The sequence below is a fragment of the Macrobrachium nipponense genome, chromosome 15 (genome assembly GCF_015104395.2).
Source record: "Macrobrachium nipponense isolate FS-2020 chromosome 15, ASM1510439v2, whole genome shotgun sequence".
In the NCBI taxonomy this organism is placed as follows: domain Eukaryota; kingdom Metazoa; phylum Arthropoda; class Malacostraca; order Decapoda; family Palaemonidae; genus Macrobrachium; species Macrobrachium nipponense.
The window spans coordinates 8,518,266-8,543,279 of record NC_087208.1 but is presented as its reverse complement, the minus strand read 5'-3'; the positions used below and the strand labels follow the sequence as shown (position 1 = coordinate 8,543,279).

The following is a 25,014-nucleotide window of genomic DNA, read 5'->3' as shown; positions in this document are numbered from 1 at the left end:
GTGCCTTGAAGGCACAGATCATGCCCAGGTCCATAGGCTTAATTAAGGAGAGCTGTTGTTTTGGGAGGGAGGAACTTGAGCTGGACTCTCTCGTAATAAAGATTGAGAGGGTGGCCACCACATTGTCCTTAATTAGCAACACGAACTTTGTGCCCAAGTCACCCAGGTATTGCCTAACTTGAGGAGTGGTGCTCTGGTGAAACCTGTACTCCGTAAAGACTTTTGGTGATCCAGCCTTGGGATTATGCATCCAAAAGACAAGCAGCAACGCCTTGTTCTTATTCATGAGTGCCCTTGGGTTTGCAGCCATGTAAATGTGGCCTGGTTTGAGCATAAAGCTAGCTGCATTCCCACACATTAGGAGGGTAACCCTATTCTTCTGTGCCTTGAATCCGGAGGCTTCATAAGGTATGTCTGGGACAGCATCTTCATCTAGAACAAGGGTGTCTTGTGTCTATTTAACACCTCCTCTGGGTGGTATTCTTTCTCTTGATTATTTTCTCGAAGACCTCAGAATATTTTGCAACTGCTTCTTTGTCAGTTGATGCTGCTTCCCCATATAGTGAAACAGATTTTAGGTGGAACTGCTTCTGGAACTGGTGAAGCCATTCTTTGTTCATGTGAAAACCTTGGGGCACTGACGACAGTCCCAACTATGGCTTCATCATCATCTTCTTCAGGTGTAGGTTCATCAAAGCCCAAGAATTCTAATTCCCCTTCTTCATTGCCTTCCTGTGCCTCTAGATCACTGCCTTCCTGTTCCGCTTATCAACTGCCGCCTTCTGTAGCAGTTGATAACTGCTGGTAGAGCTGTCGCGTTTTCTCGCATATGATGCGGGAGTCAAGGTGCACGTTCTTCTTATGGCAGTCTTTGATCCAGTACTCGAGTGCAGATTCCATCTGTAAGATTGTTTTATCTTACACTGTCGACACTGTAGGTCAGGCTTACATTTTTTTTCTGATTTGTTTCTTTTTTCTTAATGTATCTCACTATGCTCTCATTCACATTAAAATGGCGGCCAAACACAGCGAAACCTTTGCCCTCCTTCACCTTATCTAGAACCTTTACCTTTTGTCTAGCTTCATGATAGCCTTCTTTCTTTTAGGCTCTTTGCCAGAAGCCTTAGAAGGAGCAGGGCGCTTTTTAGGAGCTATTTTTGTCATGATTCACACGGATATTTGGTGATATGTGAAACAGCTTTGCAATTATGTCCGCGTATATCAATAATTCTCTATGCAGTGAAGCTGATGAAGGAGAGATGCTCGATACTCACAATTTCATCTTTGCAAGATGCGACTCAGGGGTTTCAGTCAGTCAACGCTTAGTGTAGAGCCAATGAGCGCCAGGTGAAATGAATGTTGCTTTTGGATTGGCTGCTTTGCAAACAATAGCCAGTAGCATGTCGAGTATCATTTTGTCTGGGTAAAGCTCTGAGAGGGCATCATGAGATTTATCTGGGGAAATTTGACTTGGGTGAAGCATCTTTTAAGAAAAACAAATCATGTTATTGAAAATTTGGTATGTTTATATTTTTACAGAACTATAATATTTGAAAATTAATTACTCCTTTTTTTAATCATAAAAAATGTATTATCATAAAAAATGTATTTAGCCACGAAGATATACTTCATACGTATGCATGAGAATACTACGTACCGCAGACAGAAACATGCGTATGTACATTGCTATTCCCGTTGCCTTACATATTTTAGATATGGTGTGTACTTATATCATCCTAAAACACTTTATGTACATACATATAATATTTAGAAAAAATCTTACAATAAAATATTTCATAAAATGTACAGTATGTGCAGAATATCAATGCACAATTTATGCCCAACTGACGCAACGCAGTTCACTGTTCTATTGTTTGTGCGTGTTTTGCATGTGTGGTACAGTATATGCTATTGACTAAGAATATTCTTTAAAATGTCTAAATGTTCTGCTTCTTCTAAGGCTTCTGGCAAAGAGCCTAAGCATCAAAGGCCCTTAACAGTTAATGACAGATGCAGAGAAAATAGACATGCTTTTTATGTTAAGAGAAGGCAAGGCATGGCGAAGAAGCAGGCCATTACCACATGACTGAAAGTGCAGTCACTTGCAGTGAGAATGAGTATGAACACAGTAAAATACTCGGGGGAGGTCTGGGAAAAGAATGAAGAAAGGGTCACAAATTTTATCAATACTGTTAGTGAACAAGTGATGCCCTATCTTAACACCTTCATGAGAATGTGCAAGTACCTCCATATGATGCACCCTCTCAAAATCCCTGACGAAGCACCTTCTGAAGGTGAAGAGGCACCCTCAGAGATGTAACTCCTCTACTTTGTGGTGCAGTGTCTTCATTGTCATTCATCAGACTGCACAACTAATATCATCATCATCTAGAATTAACATTCATCACCAGTAAGTACCTATATGTTTTATTGCAGTGTCTTACTGAACAATTATACAGATATAAGGTTCCCTATGCGACAGACCAAAATTCAAACTTCGCGGTCATGCTGCCATCACTGACGTAGGTGACAGGATCTCCCCCCACTTGAGGGAGGAACAGGTACAACAGACCAGGTGTAGTCAAATCGTTCTCTGCTGGTTTCTCCATACTGGGTGGAGTACTCAACTTCGTGTTTTGTGGATTTGTATCTATTTAGCTAGTTAACAATTCTTCAATTTTTTTTTATGGCCTTTTGCCATCATGTCTGACTCTAGTTTGTCAGGAGTTAGGATCTGTGCTGGGCAGTGCAGAACTAGGTTAGTAAAACCAGTTTATGATTCACACTCTTAAGTGCATTAAATGTAGGGGTTTTGAGTGCTCTCAGGAGTCTACATGTGAGTAATGTAAGGATTGGAGTGAGCAGCAATGGAAAGTTTTTGTGTCTAACTCTGTTAAAGTTATTAAGGATAGGAAGAGGAAGGCAGCTCTTAAGCTGAGAATAAAGCTACTGTAGCCTCTTCTGCTTTGCCTATTGAAGCACCAGTCCCTATTCCTTCTCCTCTTCCTCCTCTAGTTATGTCGCCAATTTTGAGCCCTCCTTCTGCTCCTTTAATTCCTTTACCAGCATCCCAAGGAGTTTCTTCTTATACCATTGCCAGCCTTGAATCTAAATTTGAGAAAAAGTTTGATGTGTTTGCTAATACGGTGATGCAGTTAGGATTATCTGTGAAGTCTTTCTTTGAAAAGACAGATAGTGAAGTGAAAAGTGATAGTGTATTGCAGTCTGAGGGGGTGGCTGTTTGTCCCAACAGTTCTCTTAGACGAAGGTCCCTGTCCTGCTCCCCCACCTCGGGGAGAAGACATACCGGAGATCCTGCAGTGCACCAGCAGGACTCTACTAAATGCCATTGGAAAGACATTTCGTTTGGTGCAAGGTTATTGGTGGATTCGAGCGATTCTTCACCTGTAAGACGACGTAATTTGTGTGATTCTTCAGCTTCGTGACCGTTGAAGAGATGTTTGACTGAAGAGGTCCTCTCTCTACCTCCTGTTAAGAGGACCACAGAGGTGGATAGTCCACACCCCTCTTGTAGTGTTGCTACATGGACTTTGCCTTGTAGTTGTAAGTCAGTGACTGGCTTGCAGAACGTTGTATATTGACTCCATCGAAGAGTTCGACTCATCAGAATATTGAGAGTGTTGTTTCAACTTCATGTGAGGAGCATTCATTGACTGGTGCGCAGCCTTCTATGTCGAATGTGTCAATGTTTATGACTCCAGTTGCTTTGACTTCAACTCAAGATGACTCGAATTTGGTCCAGATTCATCGTCAGTTAGAGAAGTCAATGAGCTGGATGAAAGGGAACCAGCAAGGACCTAAGAGTGCAGAACCTTCTCTTTCTCCTGTTTCATCAGATGATGAGGAACAAGATGCTGATTCTATTTCACTTTCCCCTTATTTAATCTGCTGCTCTACCTTCTCAAAACTTTCCCGGATTACTTTGTCGCAACTGCTCCCTGGTCTCCTGCTTCGATTTTCTTGATGAGAAGGATGCATTTTGATCCCCTTCTCCCAAAGCTTGTACTTTCCAAGGCTGTTAAGAGGTCTATTAGCAATGTTGAGGACTGGTGTTCTTTTGTCACGAGAGGAGTCACTTAGTCTCAGAAGTCCGTGTTACTGTTTTCACCTCTCAATAAGACCCACCTTTTCCCTGAAGAGAGTAAAACTCTCTCCGCTTTGGAAAAGAAATCGACCAATGACCTTCTGGTTCAGTCAACTAAACGTGCTAAGTCTACAATTGTAATGACTGGTACTCTTGCTCACCTTTACTGCAGTAAACCTTTCGTGGAGGTAAATCCAGAGCGTTTGTTAGACCTCACTCAAATTTGTGAACCCCGTCCAAGACTTCCAAAAAATTAGTTTCCAAATCGTCTTCCAAGTGATTCCTTAATCCTTCATGCCCTGGTAGATGCCAGATTGAGCCTCTTTTGGGAGGAATGGAGTTGCAGAGGGGCAGACTTTTGGGTAATCCAGGTTCTTCATTTCGGTTACTCCATTCCTCTCAAAGACCCTCTGCCTCTCTCCAATGTTCCCATCACAATACCTGCCTACTCTTCAGGCTTGGAGAAGTTTTTAGCTCTTGCTCGAGAAGTAGAGGCTCTCATGCAGAATGCGGCGGTGGAGGAAATATTTGACGGATCATCCCCAGGATTCTACAACCGTCTGTTCTTAGTCCCAAAGTCTTTGGGGGGCTGGAGACCCATATTGGATGTAAGCACTCTGAACTTGTTTGTACAGAAAACTTAAGTTCAACATGGAAACGACTCGTTTGGACCAGCTTCCCTTTGCCAGGGGGGGTTGGATGGTCTCCTTGGACATGCAGGATGCATTTTTGCACATACCAATTCACCAAGATTCCAGGAAATATCTTCGGTTCGTTTTCATGGACAGGACTTATTAGCTTCAAGCACTTTGTTTCAGTCGCTCGATGGCACCACAAGTGTTTATGCGAGTGCTGGCTCCTCTAGGGAAGTTGCTACATCTTCTAGGCATCAGTGTTACTTTACCTGGACGACTGGCTTTTCCACCTCTTCGGAAAGCCAGTGCATGAAGGATCTCAAGAAGACACTTTTATTGACTCAATCGTTAGGGCTTCTTGTGAACATGTAGAAATCCCAACTGATACCGACTCAGAGCATCCACTATTTGTGGATGACTCCAAATACTTGAGTTTTCCGGGCTTTTCTCTCCCCGGGCGGCTTCACACGCGATTTCTTCAATTCTTCTGAGGGTGTCGTGGTGTAGGAAGACCCAACCTGACTCGACAGTATTCGTAATCACGGACAAAATCAAGGAGAACCTAGAGTGGTGGCTATCAAGACCAAGACTTTCAGAGGGCTGTGTCCGACGTAGGTTGGGGAGCTCTGTCGGGAGAGAAGAAAACGTCACGGAAGTGGTCAGAGTCTCGGCAATCTCTTCATATAAATGTGAAGGAATTATTAGCAGTTCACCTAGGACTTCAATCGTTTGTTTACCTCATGTCGGGACAGGTGGTAGCAGTCCACATAGACAATTCCACCACGTAGTCCTACATCAGGAAACGGCGGGCGGGGACACATTCCTTCATACTCTACAACATGGAAAAAGGTATGCTACTGTGGGCAGAGAAGTTTTAAGTCTCCCTAATCCCTCGTTTCATCCAAGGGAATATGAATGTATTGTGGCGGGATCACAAGCTTAAAAACAAGCGGGCAAATCCCCCCCACATAAACCTAATCAATCCAGCTACCAAACTCACCTCAGTCCCACTTTCCTCCTTACACTACTGATTACAGGACAATTGACCTACCTACACAGAACAAAAAAAACACAAACATATGTACTAACCCAACTCCAGATACTCAGGGCTATGCTGTGCTGTCTGCTGGTCAAGGTCGCGGAGATACCAACAACAACAAAGACAACAACCAAGAACCACAACCCACAACCCAACAACAACACAACACCCAAGGACCACAACCCCACAAGTCAACAACACAAGAACAAACAAGGAATACAACCACAACTCAACAACACAGCAAACCAACAAGGAACACAACCATAACAAAAGACCACTGCACAAACAATCACCAGCAACACAAAAAGGCAACACACACCCACCAGCAACACCAAGGAATCACATCACCAACAACCATCAACAACTCACAACCACACCAAGAAACACAACAGCAACAACAACAACTACCACCCTCAACCACAACAACTCACATACAACTCAACAGAAACTCAAAAGCACAACAAATCCAACAGCTCAGGCACAACAACTCCCAAGCAAACAACGCCAAACTCAACAACAACTAAACAACAAATCAAAAGTGCACAACTTATCTGACTTTCAATGCCTTCAACAGACTGCTGCTGACACTACTGACTCTCATAGGCACTGACCCAAGACTGACCAAAGACTGACTGAAATACAGAACTCTAACAACTAACTCCAGCTGCACCAGCAGACAACCCAGAACTCACCAACAGCCAATTCAATCATTAACCATACAACCACCAATTACCCTCTCTCTCTCTCTCTCTCTCTCTCTCTCTCTCTCTCTCTCTCTCTCTCTCTCTCTCTCTCTCTCTCTCTCTCTCTCTCTCTCTAGGACGTTGTCAAATAGAACTCCCATAACTCCTCCATATTTCTTCCTGTTACATTTGACAAAGTCTCCTTACACTCGCAACACCCACACTAAATAGCCTTCCACAACACCCATGGATGCTCGGACGCAGGCCCCCTGGATCTTGTTTGAGGGCCCTCATACACACTTAGTTACACCACCCTCGACTTCTCCCAGACCACTTCCAGTCAGACTCCCATTACCATCTCCCTCACTACTATCCTCCCAAATCCCACTCACCAACTCATCTACCCCTTCCAACTCTTGTCCCAATATCTCTCCTAACTCTACCACTAACTCACTTACCTCATTTACACTCCTGCCAAACTCCCGAAGAGACTCATTCATACTGCCAACCACATCTTACCACCTGATTCCCTTCCTGGGGAAACTTCACTAAACCCTGACAATTCAACCCCACACATGCTATATGTATCATTCCTCCCCTCAAAGTCATCTGTATTACATGCCTTATCCACCATTTTTACCGTAACAGTAACCCCTCGTATCATGCAGCTCATGTTTACCTTCTTCTGCTTTCTTCCATACTCAACTAACTACTGATCTTCCTGACCCACTTGCTCACTGTTGCTCGCCTCACTTTTATACACTCCAAACCACTCACTCATCACATTCTCCCGAACACACTTGTCGCATACTAGAGGACCCACCCAACTGAATCCCCTTTTCACTTAGTTTCCCAAATTCCCAGCCTGACTCATCGTCTTTTGCCTACTCACACTCACTACATAACCTTCCATTCCACATTCAACACACTTTGCACGCGGCTCCTTACATATCCTAGCATAATGCCCACTCTTTCTACAATTACCACAAACCTCGTTTACACAGGTACCCCGACATCCACTAGCTATGTGACCTACCTGTCCACACCTGTAACACTTAATATCCGTATCTTTCTTACACTCGCTTACTAAATGCCCCGTTTGCCCACACCCAAAGCACGCTCCTAACGCCCACCGGCATTCATTCTTCTTGTGTCCTGGCTTACAACATCTGTAACACTGCTGCTCTCGCTCACAACTAACTGACCCTACTCTTCCAACACTCGCACTCCTATCTCTAGGCTAACTACACATGTTACTTGCTCTAACGATCCTATCAACCACTCGCTCTGCCATTTGCCTCGGCCCTTCTAAAACTGCCTCCCTTTAGCACAAACTCTGGTATAACCTCAGCTACTTCAGTCCTAATACTAACACTTCTACTCTCTTTCATACATCTAGATGTTCGCTTGATGTTGATAGCTCCGTTTTGGCCAAGGAAAGAGTGGTTCCCAGATCTTCTGGACATGTTGGTGAATTATCCGAGGCTACTTCCTCAAAATTCGTTGCTAAGACAACCGTATTTCCACCAATTCCATAGGGTTGTCTGCGCTTCAGCTGACAGGATTCAGACTGTCAGGAGTCTCGTCAGAGTGAAAGGCTTTTCGAGGAGAGTGGCAGAAGTGATTCCAAGATGCAGGACGCGCTTCTTCTAACAACCTTTACCAATCTAAATGGAGCATCTTACAAAGATGGTGCAAGCAAGCTAAAGTCTCTTCTTCTGAGACCACTGTCGGCCAGATTGCAGATATCCTTCTCTTTCTGAGGTCGCCAAAGAAGTTATCCCTTTCCACGATTAGAGGATATAGGGTGATGCTCAATTCGGTGCTCAAACAGAGGACTGGAGCTATCGACGAATAGCGATCTGACAGACCTCATAAGGTCTTTTGAGACATTGAAGACTCCGAGGGACACGGTGACGTGAAACCTAGATGTAGTCCCGAAATTCATTTCCGCACCTACCTTTGAACCTTTTCGCCCATCTTCCGTGAAGAACTTGACAAAGAAGACTCTTTTTGCTCTGGCTTCAGCGTAACGCATTAACGAGATTCATGCTGTAGACAAGAGAGTAGGTTTCATCAAGGGAATGTGGTTTAATCTTGGAACATTTCAGATATTCTCAGACCAGAGGAACAGGAGAGACTTCTATGCCAAGTGAGGGCATTAAGTTGCTATCTGAAAAGGACTTGAGAAGTTGAGGGCCCCCTCACAACGCTATGGTGCTCGGTGAGGAACCCTTTACATCCGATGTCAAAGAATGCCATGTCCATCTTTCTCAGATCCTTAATATCACCAAGGCTCACTCCGTGGTAGATGAGGAGTCACTCGCCCTGTGGAAGGTTAAAGTGTACGAAGTAAGAGTGGTCTCTACCTCACTTGTGTTCCGCAATAACCTGTCTTTGTTGGCGATTCTGCAATCTACTTTCTGGAGATCAAAGTCAGTGTTCGCGACGCATTACTTAAAAGAGTTAGAGACGGTATTCGAGAACTGCAGTACTCTGGGTCCTTTATCCATTGCTGGCATGGTGTTGGGGGATGCAACATAGAGGGAGCCGGTTCCCTCTAATTATTGCCTTATATCAAGATTGTTGAGTCTTTGGGAAGTCTGGAGGTATGTAGTACCTGGAGTACCTTCCAGTCGTATGGACACTGAAGGTATTGTTGATGTTTTTTTTAGTTTGTTGGTGGAGGTAACTTTATATGTGTTGTTTATTTATCTGGTTCTCGCCCAGGGCTAGGGCATTTGTATTTTATTCGTTCCTTGTTAAGTCAGCGGTTAGCCCACGACTGTAAGGAACTTCCCACTTGTAGAGGAGACGCATGGTTCAGCTACCCCTCTCTCTAGTAAGTAAGCAGAGGGCCAACCTGAGGCAGTACTCTCCTGCAGCAGCACGCTTCCTAGGTATGGTATGGGAGGCATAAAAGTTCTATGCTTATTATGTAACCCTCCTGATTAATCAAATTCTCAGAATGTGTTATCTCCACTACCCTCCACCTTTCCAATTTGGAATCAACTGAATAATTGCTTGGTAAGACTGAATAAAAATGATATTTTTATAATAAAATTATATTTTATTCATACTTACCAAGTAATTATTTGATTCGAGCCCTCCCTCCTCCCCACAGGTGGAGCTGGCGGCCAAAATTCATTTGAAGAGGTGTGTTGACGTCATACCCGTTTACTGAAGGTGGGCAGTAACTAGTTACCTGCACTAACGATGGCGGCGCCACCGGGAAATTAGAAAGTTAGTCTGCTGGGCGTAGGAATCCTATAGCTGAATAATTGCTTGGTAAGTATGAATAAAACATAATTTTATTATAAAAATATCATTTTTATTACTTTACTCTCTTATTAACTATGGAAACCATTAATACATTTTAGAAAAATACACTCTTAATTCAACTTTTGAAAACATTAATACATTATAGAAAAAATGTGAAAAGGTGGACTTTTTGGGTTGGCTGGAATGAGTTATCCTGATTCCCTTTATTTATTATGGGGATATTTGTTTCATATTTTGAACAAATCATATTTCGGACAGCCTTCTGGAACGGATTAAGTTTGAAGTCTGAGGTACTACTGTTATAGGCAGTCCCTGGTTATTAGCAGACTCTGTTAGTGACGATCTGGTTTTATGGCGCTTGTGCAGCGCCATAAAATCGGCGATTTATGACACCATGACGGCTGAGTTCCGGTTATTGGCACCATAAAGCACCACTAATAGAGTTATGGTGCCATAACAAACCTAACAGAGGTACTATAAGGGGGCTTATGGTGCTGATATCCAGTTATCTACACCATAAGCGCCATTATGGCTCCATAAATCGCTGCACTTCAGTTAATGGCAGTTAATGGCAGTTTTCGCTTATTGGCACACCCACGGGAACGAAACCCCTGCCAATAACCAGGGACTGTGTACAAATATATCATGTGCATGTGCTTAGAAAAGTAGGGACTATCGTTCCTCTCCCCCCCCCCCCCGTAACAGGAATCTTATTTTTAACAGAGGAAGCTCTCAGCATGCAGGTGACTTTCCGCCAAGCTGAAGATTACCCAGTGGACCTGTATTACCTTATGGATCTATCAAAATCTATGGAGGATGACAAAGAATCTCTGTCCAAACTCGGAACACTCCTAGCTGAGGAAATGCAGAAAATTACTAGGAATTTCCGTCTGGGATTTGGCTCATTTGTTGACAAAGTTGTTATGCCTTATGTAAGCACAGTCCCGGAAAAGTGAGTACATTTCCTTGATTGCTGTATATTTTTGAGTGCAAATGTTGCTGAATCTAATATTCTCAGTGAATTTTCAGATTTTTTGATTGAAAGCAAAACAAGAATTTTTTTGTTTTTGTTAAAGTTTAATTTTATTTCTTGCAGAAATTTTATTATTTGAGACAATTTTTATTACTTCCCAGGTTGGAACGACCATGCAAGGAATGTGCTGCACCATATGGTTTCAGGAATGCTTTGCCTCTTACTACCAACGCTCAAGCTTTTGCTGTAAGTTATTATCAACTACAAGTTTGTAATGTTTATTTTTAAAATAATGAAACAAATCAAAATTGAGAAAAGTGCCATCCAGCTTGTTCCTGTATTAACCCTCTTACGCCGAAGCGGTAAAAAAAAAATTGTCTCCCTTGTGCCGGAGGTGTTTCAGAGTGAGCGCGGAAGCGGAAAAAATATTTTTTTCAAAAAATCACAGCACGCTTAGTTTTCAGATTAAGAGTTTCTTTTTTGGCTCCTTTTTTTTGTCATTGGCTGAAGTTTAGTATGCAACCATCAGAAATGATTCATTATTATATATAATAATGCGATATATGATCACGCAAAAACAAAATTTCATATATAATTGTATTCAAATTGCGCTGTGCGCAAAACGGTTAAAGGTAACAAGTTATTTTTTTTCCGTTGTAATTTACACTAAATTGCGATCATTTTGGTATATAACACATTGTAAAACGATAAAAGCAACACAGAGAAAATATTATCACAAAATAATGCATGAATTCGTAACGCACGGACGTAAACATATTTTTTTCAAAAATTCACCATAAATCTAAATATTGTCCTAGAGACTTCCAATTTCCTTCAAAATGAAGACAAATGATTGAATATTACTATACTGTAAGAGTATTAGCTTACAATTGCAGTTTACGACCATATCTGACGAGTTAAAGTTGACTGAATGTTGAATTTTTTTATATATATTTTTTATGTGCAATTATTTCGGAAATAAGAAAAGCTACAACCTTCAAATATTTTTCGTTTTATTCTACATGAAATTGCGCACATTTTCATATATAAAACTCTATGAAATGCCTAATATGAAATGGAGCAAATATTCCGAGAATGGGACGAACGCATTTCGGAGATTTGTGGCGGAGAATCCGCGCGCGGAGGGAAGGAAAGATTTTTGTTAAAATTCACCATAAATCTAAATATTTTGCTAGAGACTTCGAATTTGTTTCAAGATGAAGATAAATGACTGAATATTACTAGACTGTAAGAGTTTTAGCTTACAATTGCATTTTTTGACCATTTCGGTAGAGTCAAAGTTGACCGAATGTGGTTTTTTTCTATTTATCGTGATTTATATGCAAATATTTCAAAAATGAGAAAAGCTACAACCTTCAATTATTCTTAGTTGTATTCTACATGAAATTGTGCACATTTTCATATATAAAACTTTATGTAACGGCTAATTTAAAATGGTGCAAACATTACCACAATCGCACATATGATTTTTTCAGAAGAGTTAACGTGCGGACGTAAAGAAAATGTTATTTTTTCATAAATTCACCATAAATCGAAATATTGTGCTAGAGACTTCCAATTTGTTGCAAAATGAAGGTAAATGCTTGAATATTACTAGAATATAAGCGTTTTAGCTTACAATTGCGTTTTTTTTGACCATTTCGTAGAGTCAAAGTTGACCGAAGGTTGAAATTTTGGCAATTATCGTTATTTATATGAAAATATCTCAAAACTGATAAAGCTACAACCATGGGTTGTTTTTAGTTGTATTGTGCATGAAATTGCGCACATTTCCATATATAAAACTTTATATAACGGCTAATTTTAAAATGGTGCAAACAATACCACAATCGCATGTATGATTTTTTTCGGAAGAGTTACCGCGCGGACGTAAGGAAAAAGTTTTTTCATAAATTCACCATAAATCGAAATATTGTGGTAGAGACTTCCAATTAGTTGCAAAATTAAGGTAAATGATTGAATATTACTAAAATATAGAGTTTTAGCTTACAATTGCGTTTTTTTTCGACCATTTCGTAGAGTCAAAGTTGACCGAAGGTTGAAATTTTGGACTTATCGTTATTTATATGAAAATATCTCAAAACTGATAAAAGCTACAATCATGAGTATTTTATTGTTGTATTATACATAAAAATGCGCACATTTTCATATATAATACTTCATGTAATGGCTAATTTACAATGGTACAAAAATTATGTCAAAGTGACGAAATAATTTCCGAGCTGTGTCACAGATACTTTTTAGTGCGGCAAGAAAGAAATTCGCGCTTGTGCGCCTGCGTAACGATTGTAAACAAAACAACACCTTGATCCGTGAACTCCCAGCATCCCCAAGGCGCGTGATTCAAAAGTTTTAGGCTGGTAGGCCTATAGTATTTTTCGCGAATTTTAAATAAACTTTTGTAAGTCAACGTAAAATACGTCCGTCGGCACCACGGGAGAACATGTTGCGTAAAATACTTCCAGTGACATAAGAGGGTAGACATATCATTTGTCAGGTACTTCCATCTTGCCACTGGCATTAACAAAATTACCTTTTTACGCAGGGCTGGATTAAGACACTTGGAGGCCCCAAGCATTTAAAAGAATTTGGTGCCCCCCTTATATTATGTAAATCAAAATACATAAACTAATAAACCATAACATGGGAGCCGCTGTGCATTTGCTTCCCTCTGCCAGAGTTGCCACTTCACTAAATTTTGGTATGTTCGTTGGTGCTGTGATGAAAGTTTGGAACCCAGTCAGTCCTGATGTCAGTGTGTTCCTTCAAGCCTTTGAGTCCCTTCTACGTGCTGGCATGCGTTTTTTACATCGTCATTCAGGGTTACCAATCTTATAGACGACATCTCCGCTGTGGCTTCGTCTGCTTCTGTGGCACCTGGTCCCCCTCTGATGTTTCATCATCCTATGATGTTTGCCTTGGTTCTCCTACTTGTCATATGAAAAAACTTGTCATTACAGGCAGTCCCCAGTTATTTGCAGCCTTGATTATCGGCAATCCAGTTTTATGGGGCTTCTCCAGCAGACAATAATAAAGTATTGGTGCCGATACATAACTAACAGAGGATCCATTAACAGGTTATCAGTGCCAAAAACACCGAAAATCGCCAGTTTTTGGTTATCAGTGATTTTCACTTATCAAGCCGTTGGAATGGAAACCCCACCAATAACTGGGGACTGCTTGTACAGTTTTGTTTGAATATGTTTAATTGGCTCTGAAACAATCTTTTTTCTCTCTCAAAGAATAGTCTGCTGTGTATCATCACAGATGGGCATGTGATGTTATGTTTAGTTTTTATAAGACATAGCTTTGCTTGACTCTGTTTCAAGAGAAGTTCCACCCGTCTTCCGCATCCTTTCGGCATGTAGGAATAGCATTGTTTTCAATGTATTCAATATTAGTAAATATTAGCATGTATAGGATCCACTTTACCACCTTATTACCCACAGCGAAGTTACATGGTTTAGTCTTACGGTCAAAATATTATTTCATTTTGCCATGACTCCATATCAAGCTCGTACAGGCAAATTCTTTCGTCAATTTCTCATTCAGTCCGGTTACATAATCCCACAAGTTAATCTTGGGAATGTTTCATGACACACTTATAATATTGAGAGGGCCGCGAACACAATGTCCAAGAGCAGTTAAAAGGTGACAGATCCAGAGACTGACTTGGAGCCAAATGAAAAGCAAATAATAACTACGGAAGCTCCTTGTCCCAATGGGAACTGTGACACAAACAATATCTTTTTATCATTGACTTTAGCATTTGGTGAAACCTCTCCAGAGCACTCTGACTCTGATGATATGGAGATGAGGTAATATGCTTTACACCCAACTCTGCCATTTTCCCCTTAAAGTGCTTACTTATAAAGTTAGAACCCCAGTCTGATTGAATCCCCTTAGGCTTCCCAAACCTAGTAAAAAATTCAGTCAAGACTTCCTCAATCTTTACACTTTTGATGGTACGAAGAGGAATAGTTTTAGGATATCGAGACACTGTCCGTGACCGTTACAAATCTCATAGCTATTGATGAACCTCTTTACATCAAATTTCAACTTTGGCCAATAAAATTTCATCAGCAGGTTCACCGCTGTCTTATAGATGCCAAAACGTCCTGCTAATCTATAATCATGAGCCACTGACATAAATCCAAACCTTTAAGAATAAGGGACCTTAATTTGCCTGACAATATCATGTTTACTATTACCATCCTCTTTGGGCCTACTGAACCTGTAAAATATATTATTCATTATCTTATACAGGCGACCCTTGGTTAGTGGCAGGGGTTCTGTTCTTGGCCGCCGACGCAAAGTGATTTTCGACACTAAGCGATTTTAAAGCCTACAGCCGCCACACACCTTCTTTCGAAATTCTAGACCAGTTAACAGCGCCCTAGACCAGTCAAACGGTGCCGTAATCTTGCAATGGCGCAATAAGTAAAATGATATTTATGCAGTATAGTACTATAGAATTTACTGTACAATACATTAAATATAGTATTATAAATACTGTAAAGTGAAAAAAGCCTAGCTTTAATCCTTTTGGGTGTCTAGAGTATGTAAAGATATAATAAGGTTTTATACAGTGTACAGGTAGCTGTAGTGTTTAAAGTTACGATAATTCGTCATACGATAATCCGATTTTACGAGAGACCAAATTACAATAGCCTAACATTATCCCATCTTCTAGTTACATAAGTTCAAAAACAGAAAAAGAGAATGATGAAAGTATGGTTTTAACGTTATACTTGTTGTGTAAACGTGTACAGCCATCAACAACGGAACGAGAAACAATTTTCTTTTTTCTAAGTACAACCGAATTAGATAACATCTGTTTGGCTTGTATTTCAATCATCGTACTATAGTACACTTTTACCATAGTTGTTATAAATGATGTTATGTAGAATAGAACTGAGATATCTTAATGTAATAACTTTATTTGCTATAGATCAAAGATCAATATAGATCAAAGATCAATATAGATCAAAGATCAATCGGGGAAATATGCTGTTAAATTTAAACCTAGTTATAACTGAAGCTGAGAAAACTGTTCAAGCTGCTAATGACTATTATTGTGCATCAGCAACAAGGATAAAACTCCAGTAAACGTATGCCATCAAACACAACTGTAGATAAAATTGAGATAAAATCATTTTAATCAAAACTACTGTGCTTGAAAGAACACATTTTACTGTTGGTTTCACACCGAAAAAAGGTAAATAATGTAAAGTTCGTATTACGATGGTATAAAGGAAAATTGCGAACGGAATCACGTAATCTGTTTACACAATAAACATGCCGCCAACATAATCTGTTAACGAAAAAAAAAATTAGTTCACCATCACAACGAGACATTCATATCATATTTCCACCTAAAAACACGTTGAATAAGGAAAAATAACCTTGTCTTATATAAATCAAGTACAGGCAGTCCCTGGGTTACGACGGGTTCGGCTTACGACGTTCCGAGGTTATGGCGCTTTTCAATTATATTCATCAGAAATTATTTCCAGGGTTACGACGCATGTTCTAGGGTTACGACGCATGTTCCAGGGTTACGACGCCTACAAAGCTGATCTGGCAGAAGAAATATGACACCAAAAATGCAAAATAATCAATATTTGAATGTTTTTTTATGCAAAATGCAATAAGAATGCAGTTTACATAGTTTTGAATGCATCCAAAACATTAAAAGTAAGGTTTTCTTAGGATTTTTGAAGATGTTCCAGCTTACGACGATTTTCGGGTTACAACGCGTCTCAAGAACGGAACCCCCGTCATAACCTGGGGACTGCCTGTATCTAGATATTCATTTATGCTAACTAAAAGCAAGAAAATTTGCTCAGAATTGTGTTAAATATGGCGAAACAAACTTGCCATCAGCTGATTTCAAACCAAAATATTAGCTGCTCTGCGGAATACAGGCTTAGATTTGCCGTAGTATTTTATTATACAATAATATGAGAATACGTACATACAATATTGTTGGATACAATGAAGTAAAGTATAACTTTTTAAAGGATTTATGGAAAAGATGCAAATTTACTTTTTCTTCTGTGCTTATCTTAATTTTCTTTACTATGCCATCTATGTAGCAGCAGCATCTTGAGCTCGTATGGCTGTACCTCAATGTTTTGCTTGAGTATCAAAGCCAAAAATTGACCCCGTTACACACTTATATTGTGTACTTCTATCCCATGGAAAAACAAACAAATTGCAGTGTTGCAAAATTGAATGTATACGTGAGTTTTGTCTTTTGAAATAAATTTATGCAACAATTGTAAATATAATTTGTTATAAAAACGTGATTCAATTATATAAATAAAAATTTTATTATTCGGGGGCGACTGAACAACCTATTGTCTTCATCATGTGAAGGGCTGTTACAAAGACTTCAGATGGACATGCGTACTGCCACTGTATCATATTTATGTACAAAAATAAAATAAATACCCTTTATTACATTTTTCATACACATTTTAAAAATAAATGCATGAAAACTTAAAACAAAAAGCTGAACTTTCATTATCACAAAAAAAGCTGAAGTTTCATTAACAAAATGAGTTATAATTAGCTCCCAAATTAATAAAATAACACCATGCATTTTTCGGAACAGTGGCGGACAAGAACGAGCATGAAAAATATCCTCTGACAACATGGAGGGTAGTTACAAAAGCTGCCTTAATTTGTATCATATTTATTTATAAAAATAAAAATACCCCATGTGTAATATATTTGCATACACATTTTAAACATAAAAGCATGAACATTCATAAAATTGACACATTGATCGCTAAATTTGCACTCTTTTTAACTATATTTTCGGAAGAGCAGCAGGCGGTGGCTTACAAGAACGAACATAAAAAAACATCATATTTGATAACATGAAGGGCAGTTTCAAAAGCTGCCTTAGTATCATATTTCTGTGCAGAAATAAAAATACCCTATATGTAATACATTTTCATACACATTTTAAACAAAAGCATGAACATTTATAAAATCGACACATCGATCGCTAAATTTGCACTTTTTTTAACTTGATATTTTTGGAAGAGTGGCAGGTGGCGGCTCACTAGAAAGAACATGAAAAAACATCTTTTTTGATAACGTGAAGGGCAGTTTCAAAAGCTGCCTTTGTATCATATTTCTGTGCAGAAATAAAAATACCCTATATGTAATACATTTTCATACACATTTTAAACATAAAAGCATGAACATTTATAAATTGACACATCCATAGCTAAATTTGCACTTATGTAACTTGATATTTTTGGCATAGAACAGCATCAGAAGCATATATTTTACCCTAATACCTATGTAATAACTTCATAAAATTTGTTAATATCATTTGCATAACCTTTATGGTCTGAACGGCATTTCTACAAATATATGAACTCGTTAGACATAACGGTGCAAGCGGTGCTGTTAACCGAAAATTGTGCCGTTAAAATACCTTAAAATGCCTTATTTTTTTAATGAATATTTTTGACGACAGCCGTAAAACCGATTCGCCGCTAAACGATTGCACTGTTAACCGCTGGCCGCCTGTACTTAGGTGAGGTCTACTTAACCAGATTCAATGACAAGATCCTGAAATTCTTGCTTTTGAGCTTTAAAGCTACCCTTTAGTCCAATTTGGAATATGTTGAAAAAAAATCACTATCCCTACTACTATTACTAAGATCTAAAATGCATAAATATATATCAGTTGTTGACTCTGCGCGTCAACAAATCTACCTCTAGATTGTGTCATTACCGCTACTTCAGGGTTAATAAAAATATTTCAAGTACAGAGTCGACATCTTTAATGGAACTTATCGACAACGGCCAACTTTAACATTCCTGAAAAAGAAGGACAATTTAGCTGGAAATCAGTGATGGGATAAGATTCCACTGAATCTGGAAAACCTGACAGAATAACAAATTCTTTGCCATCAAAAACAAAATCAGACGGCAAAGCCCTTTTCAAAATCAACGACTGTGCTTCACCTTTTTTGTGCAAAATTCGAACGCCTCTCTTTACAGACAAACCCACAGATGACGCAATCTTGAGACAAGAATTCCTCTAAACCAGCACACAGTCATTGGTCATTCATCTTAATTTTAACAGGCTCTTTTTCTTTCTTTCTAACACCCATTACTGGTTTCTGAGTAACCGGTTGCACCATCTTAAATGCAAAACGTCTTCTTTTTGCATGACCCTTTTTATTGCAGTAGAAACAAGTCATATTTTTCAGTTTGTTCATGAAACTTACCTGTCAGATATATATAGCTGTATTCTCCGAAGTCCGCAGAATTTCAAAACTCCCGGCACACTGCAGTGGCGGCCAGGTGTTAGTACCCATTCCCTGCCGCTGGGAGGCGGATATCAGGAATCATTCCCATTTTCTATTCAGATTTTTCTCTGTCGCGGTAGTGAAAACACCTGTTTCCATTACCTCCGCCTAGGATTTTGAAACTTCATTAGCCGCTTAAGTATCCTACTTTTTTTTTTTTTTTGAATGATTGACCTTGGTTTGTGGCTAGGCATACGCTATCATAAATTAACTTAAAATAAAATTTTTTCATTGCATATGATGTCTGAATCTAGTTAGCCTAGTTTCAGACTTTGTTGTCTGCAAACGGGTAAGGGGAGGCTACCGAAACCTTCGGTAGACACTCGCTTAGTATACATGACGTTTACATGTTTTCTTTGTTGAAAGATCAATGTAATTAGTGTAATGTTGACTGATTCCGACGAAAGAGACGTATGGATTCGTATGTACGCAAATTAGAGCGTGATAGAATCAGGAGTCTTCCTCCACAGTAACAGAAGTTAGGATAATGAACCTACTAACCTCCAGTAGACTTTATTTTGCCTAACCTGTGTATGGCTTACGGGACCTAGAGGAAGTTCTGTGATAAGTAATGCCCATTCTATATGGTGGATTACATCAAGTAAGCTTGAAAAAGTGCTCGCTCTCCAATCAGTGTTTGTGAGTGTAGTGATGTTGATTTTGCCCTAGTGTTGTGGAGGGGGCGTCAGATCGGTCCTATAACGCCTCTAGGTCTAAACCTCTGTCGGACTCCCAGGACCAGGGAGGGGGCAAGTTGAAAACCGAAGGAGGGTTACGGGAACCCCCCCCACCGATCTGGCGTCCCTTCGGCAGGATAAGGCTGCCAAAGATCGTGCACGTGCACGAATCATGAAAAGATTGCTTCTCGTCCTCCGAGGCGTCCTCCCCGCAAGGTGGAGCTCTCGAAAGGACTCGCGCCCTCTAAAAAAGAAGCTTCAGAGAGAGGATGCTTCACGTCCTCTCTCTCGTCAGGAGGGAGCGTCAGAGTACTGATCTGGCGTCCCTTCGGCTTGACTAATATCGATAAGCGTGACAAAGACGCAAAATGTCGCAAGCACGGTCGGCTCGTCGTCTTGGTCAAGAGATTAAAAATGTCCTTAAGGCAGGACCCTCACGAGGACGCCTTTCGAGACATTCAACGCTCTATGATCGAGAGGGAAGGAACGTCTTCACTCTTGTAGCAAGGATTGTTTTCTTGCTTTCCAAGACGCTCCACCTTCACATTTGCCTCATCGAAGGCCAGGAAGCCCCTGGCTTCGTTGAATGATGGCCACTTCGCTCTCTGCGAAGAAGAGCGTTTAAGAGAGTCCAGGATTGGATGGATTCAAGAAGGTTAAAGGGAAGACTTCGTTTGCACTTCCTCCATCTAGACTGAAAGGGAGAGCTGGGATCTGGTACGAAACAGGAGAAGAAGCAGGATTGAAAGCACCGTCTTCTTCTCAAGGAGATTTCGCCAATTTGGTGGACGCTCCAAGGAGGTCTTATTTGTCATCGCTAAGGCCTTTTCCTCCTCCCTCATGGCGCTATGTATACGTTATGTGACGTTCGCTTTACTACGAAACGGGAAATATTTGTTCAAGCTCATAAGCTTGAGCGTCCGGCAAGCTGATTTGCATAGTCAAACAGCTCGCCAAGACGCATCTTCTCGTCCCTAAGGGACGCTCTGTCAGCGGACAGAGATGACACTGGACAGACTATCCTAGTTTTCGACAGGAGAAGGGCAAAGAATTCCTCATACCCAAGAACACACAGGCGTCCTTTTATTAAATGCCCTTCTGCAGTGTCGATGAGCGTGACAAGTACGCAAGATGTCGCACAGCACCGTCGTTTTTGTCAAGAGTGGCGAACGTCCTTAAGACTCGTCCTGATGACGATCACCGTACTTATGCTTAGGACGCTCGCGTTTTCATGAGCGGCTCTCCCCTCGCCAGGAAGCCTCTCAAGTTACTCGTGTTGACGCACGTCATTCATATGACGCTTCCCTTGATGTTCGTCGCTCTTCTATTCCGGACGCTCTTCAAGACGCTCAAAGAATGCAATCAGGACGTTCGGCAAGCACCTCGCGACGATGCCTTTCGGAACGCTCGGCGTTCCTTTTTTTGAGCGCGTTTCTGGATATGTTCATTTGCATACTAAGACGCAAGATGTTGCACAGGCGGCCACCGTCTTTGTTAGAAGGTAACGAAAGTCTTTAAGGCCGTCTTGGAGACGATAGCCTTACGTCTTCCTATAGTGCTCTCACACTTCAGGAGCAGCGTGCGGCTCTCCAGGACGCTTTTCGGGTGGCCTTTCAGAAGACGCTCGACGTCATAAACATTGATAAGCTTTTTGGAAGAAGCTCGATGTCTTACACATCTGGACGCTCGCCAGGACGCTAGCGAGGACGCTCGCCAGACGCTAGCGAGGACGCTTTTGAAGACGCTCGGCATCCTACACGTCATGACGCTCGGTAGAGCACTTGCCAGGACGTTCTTCAGAACGATAGGCGTCCTACGCATCAAGACGTTCGGCAGGATTCCTGCAAGAACGCTCTTCAAGAGGGCGTCGTCGAAGTAGAGGAAGGAGTTTGGTCTCGTCAAGATGTCTACTTCGCTTTCTTTCTACGAAAGGGAGCGTTCAATAGAATCCATCACTTGATGAATTCCAGGAAAACTGTAAGCAGATTTCGGTGTCATAAACGCCTCGTCTGCTTTCGGGATTGCGCTGCCGAAGGGGAACATTAAGGTCCTTCCTGTCGTAAACCCAGTCTCTAATCAGGAATCCTGCCCCTTCCTCGTTTCTGTCGGGAATCGGGAAGGCTATATGCTCGAATTCCTGGATTACTTTCCGTCATGCAATTGTTAGTTTGTTCTCATTGACAAAGTTCTTAATAACATTTTATCGCATAAGCGGATAAGTAACAAAATTTCGAAGAGCTCTCATTCATTATCAGAGGCTCATCCAGGAAAAAGACTATAGACTACGTCCATGAAGTCTTATGTTCAAATATCATAAGAAGCTTGAACTTTCCTTTTCGATCTTCGGTTCTCACTTGAGGATTTCCATTTGAATAATATTATTCCTTCTCTTGGCAAAGAGAATGAAGACAGTCGATTTCCATTCTCTCTCTCTTCCTCGTCGAGGAAAGAATGTAGTAGAGAATTAGATGTTCAAGTGACTGCAATACTTATGTATTTTTATCTTCGCGTCATATTACTAATGTAAGTTCAAGTCATATACGCATATCGTAGTTACCTCTACAGATGGCAACCGAAAGGACTGTTATTTTAAGTGTATTTAATCGTCCTTCCTGCAAACTTCCAGGAGTTTCCGGGTGTAAGGACAATGCTTGAAGGTATTGTTACAACAACACCAACTCAGCTTCTGCATGTAGCGAATTATGTTTCGCTTAAATATGCCTGCTTGAGAATTTTCTTATGATCGATAATAGTAACGAACCTATTCCTTCGTAGAAGAGAGTAGCTGGTAACTCAGGCAGAATAGTGCGAAACGAGAGTTCGTCATTGTGGATGACGCAGTATATTTAATCGGTACTCCCGGCAACTTTCAGGAGTTTCCGATTTAACATTTGGTTAATTAAGCGTAATGTTACGACAACACAAAATCAGCTTCTGTATTAGCGAATTCGGTTTCGCTTAAATATGCAAACTTGAGAGTTTCTGTTCAAATAATGGAAAATCTATTCCTTAGATGAATAGAATAGCTGGCAACTCGGCATAAGACTGCGAGAAGGTGAACATAAGCTGCTGCCTGTAACTGTCACGTGTTCTCACACTGTCCACCCAACTCAGTGTTAGGTAGCTCGTTGTACTGCTCAGTCGGTTACGTCTCTCTCTCCCGCGGGATTGATTTACGAACCGTATCTCTGCCCTACAATCATGACTTTCGCCTCGGGTTGAGGGGATTTCTGGTAATCATGAATAAACGACTTCCTTTTGCTAAGAAATTTTCAACAGAGATATCTCTTAGACATGTTCGGGCGCTGCTTACCGCACTGTAACAGAATTCTGTACGAGTCTACCGCAGCATAGCACTATATATGCTCTCCTGCTTATGCAAAGCGCAGCCTTATTAGGGAAGGAAGCATGCTTAGTGAGGGAATGGATGAGTCTGCTGGGTGGGACCATTTCCTCGCTGGAGAAGCTTGTTTCCCTGAATAGACTGCAATTCAGACCTCTACAGTTTTTTCCTACAGGAGAACTGAAATAACATCAAGATCTAGAGATAATTCTAAACGTCTCTCAATGGTTAAGGATCACCTCAGGTGATACTGAGAGGGAGCCAGGCATCCAGGACAGAGGTCCTGGCACATAATCTAAAAGAATTGGAAGCAATTTGGTTGGCTCTCCAGTTCCTCGAAGAGTGAGGTTTTGGTCGAGTGGTCCAAATCATCTCAGATAATTCCGCAGTCTCTCTCATATCCCAAGAAAAGAGAGATGGTTATCGGCATAGGCACGGAACGTAACGATCCTTAAGAGGTTTCGTTACCAACGATTGCACGTCCGTGCGGATCTTCTCGATCGACGGCAGCAACTACTGACGTTTGAGTAATCCTCGCTTAGAAGTATGTCGAGAGTTGTGGAGACTTTGGGGACGTCCTTTCTTAGATTTTGCAATATTGAAGACGAAGAAGCTTCCTCTACGTTTGCGCCCCTTATTCTCGATCCGAGGAGCGGTAGCAATAGACGCCATCCTATAGTATGGATGGGGATAGTTGGTTAGCCCTTTTCCCTATTCAAAGCTAGGAAATGTGATAAGATAATCGCTGGCGTCAGAGGGAGTGAGAAAGACGCTGATCGCCCCATGTTGGCCTTCGAGAGGCTGGATTCACAGAGGTCACGTCCTTCAGAGAGCACTTTCCAAGGACCCTTCCCGAGGAGAATCGGTCTACTCTAACAGCCTCACTTCGAGAGGTACCGGTAAAATCTCTCCGCTCCTGATCTGAATGCGTTCAGACTGTCAAGAAGTCGAGAGGATCTTCAAGATTAATTGCAAGTCTCATTGCCAAAGCAAAGCAGTGCTGCATATTTTGCAGTGTACCAAATCGGAGTGGGCCGTGTTTCTGGACCATAGGCAGGAAGAATGACTGTTCCTCCACCTCTGACCTCTGTGAATTACTTTACCACCTCCCCGCCTTCCCATTCCGTCTGAAGTATGGGAGGGATAAGCTAGCAGTCCCAACTATTGTAGAATACGGAAATATGTTGACGGCCTCTAGACTCAGAGATCGGATCTGTCAAACAACAAAGCCCGTTCACGATCTTTGAGGTCTGTGGAAATCTTGAAATTTTTTAGATCGAAGCTTCCGGCATGGAACTTAGATGTAGTCTGAAGTTCCTGATGTCAAAGCATTTCGAACCTCTCCTTTCTGTAAACTTAATACACGTAACCAGAAAGGCTAATTTTCTAACCACTCTAGCTGCGGGCAAAGATGGTTAGTGAGGTTTTAGCCATCATCAGAGGTTTTGGCTTTAGAGGACATAATTCGGTGTCCTCTAAGCCTTCCGTTCTTGCTAAGAACGAAAACCAAAGTCTAACCCTTGGCCCAGAGACCTGGAGATCAGGGGATGGCACAAATTATTGGGCAAGAGCCACAGAGAGTCCTGTGCCCTGTCGGGACTCTCAAGTTTTATCTTGATAAAACTAAAGAAAGTCGAGGTCATTCACAATCTGCGGTGTTGCGTAAAAAGACCCAGACTTGCCCATGTCGAAGAACGCCCTGGCGTTATTTTTAAGGAGTCTTTCTAAGAGGCTCATTCGTCATGTTTGAACAAAGATTTGAAACCTTTTAAAGTAAATGCTCACGAGGTGAGGGCGCGGCCTCGGAAAGCATTGTTTCAACAGAGCATGGACACTCAGTAATATCCTGAGTGCCACGTTTGAGCGAAGCAACTCTGTGTTCGCTTCACACTCCCGACGGGATGTGAAGACGACATA

At 41.2% G+C, this 25,014-nt stretch overlaps 1 protein-coding gene across 6 annotated transcripts in view; it reads left to right on the top strand.

Moving 5' to 3' along the window:
• LOC135226993 (integrin beta-PS-like) overlaps positions 1-25,014 on the top strand; it is a 156,728-nt gene that overhangs the window by 44,589 nt on the left and 87,125 nt on the right. For all 6 annotated transcript variants that reach the window (XM_064266716.1, XM_064266715.1, XM_064266718.1 and 3 more), the window contains exons 4-5: positions 10,468-10,696; positions 10,879-10,963. In XM_064266716.1, coding sequence (XP_064122786.1) covers positions 10,468-10,696; positions 10,879-10,963 — 314 coding nt within the window. The remainder of the gene's footprint in view (positions 1-10,467; positions 10,697-10,878; positions 10,964-25,014) is intronic.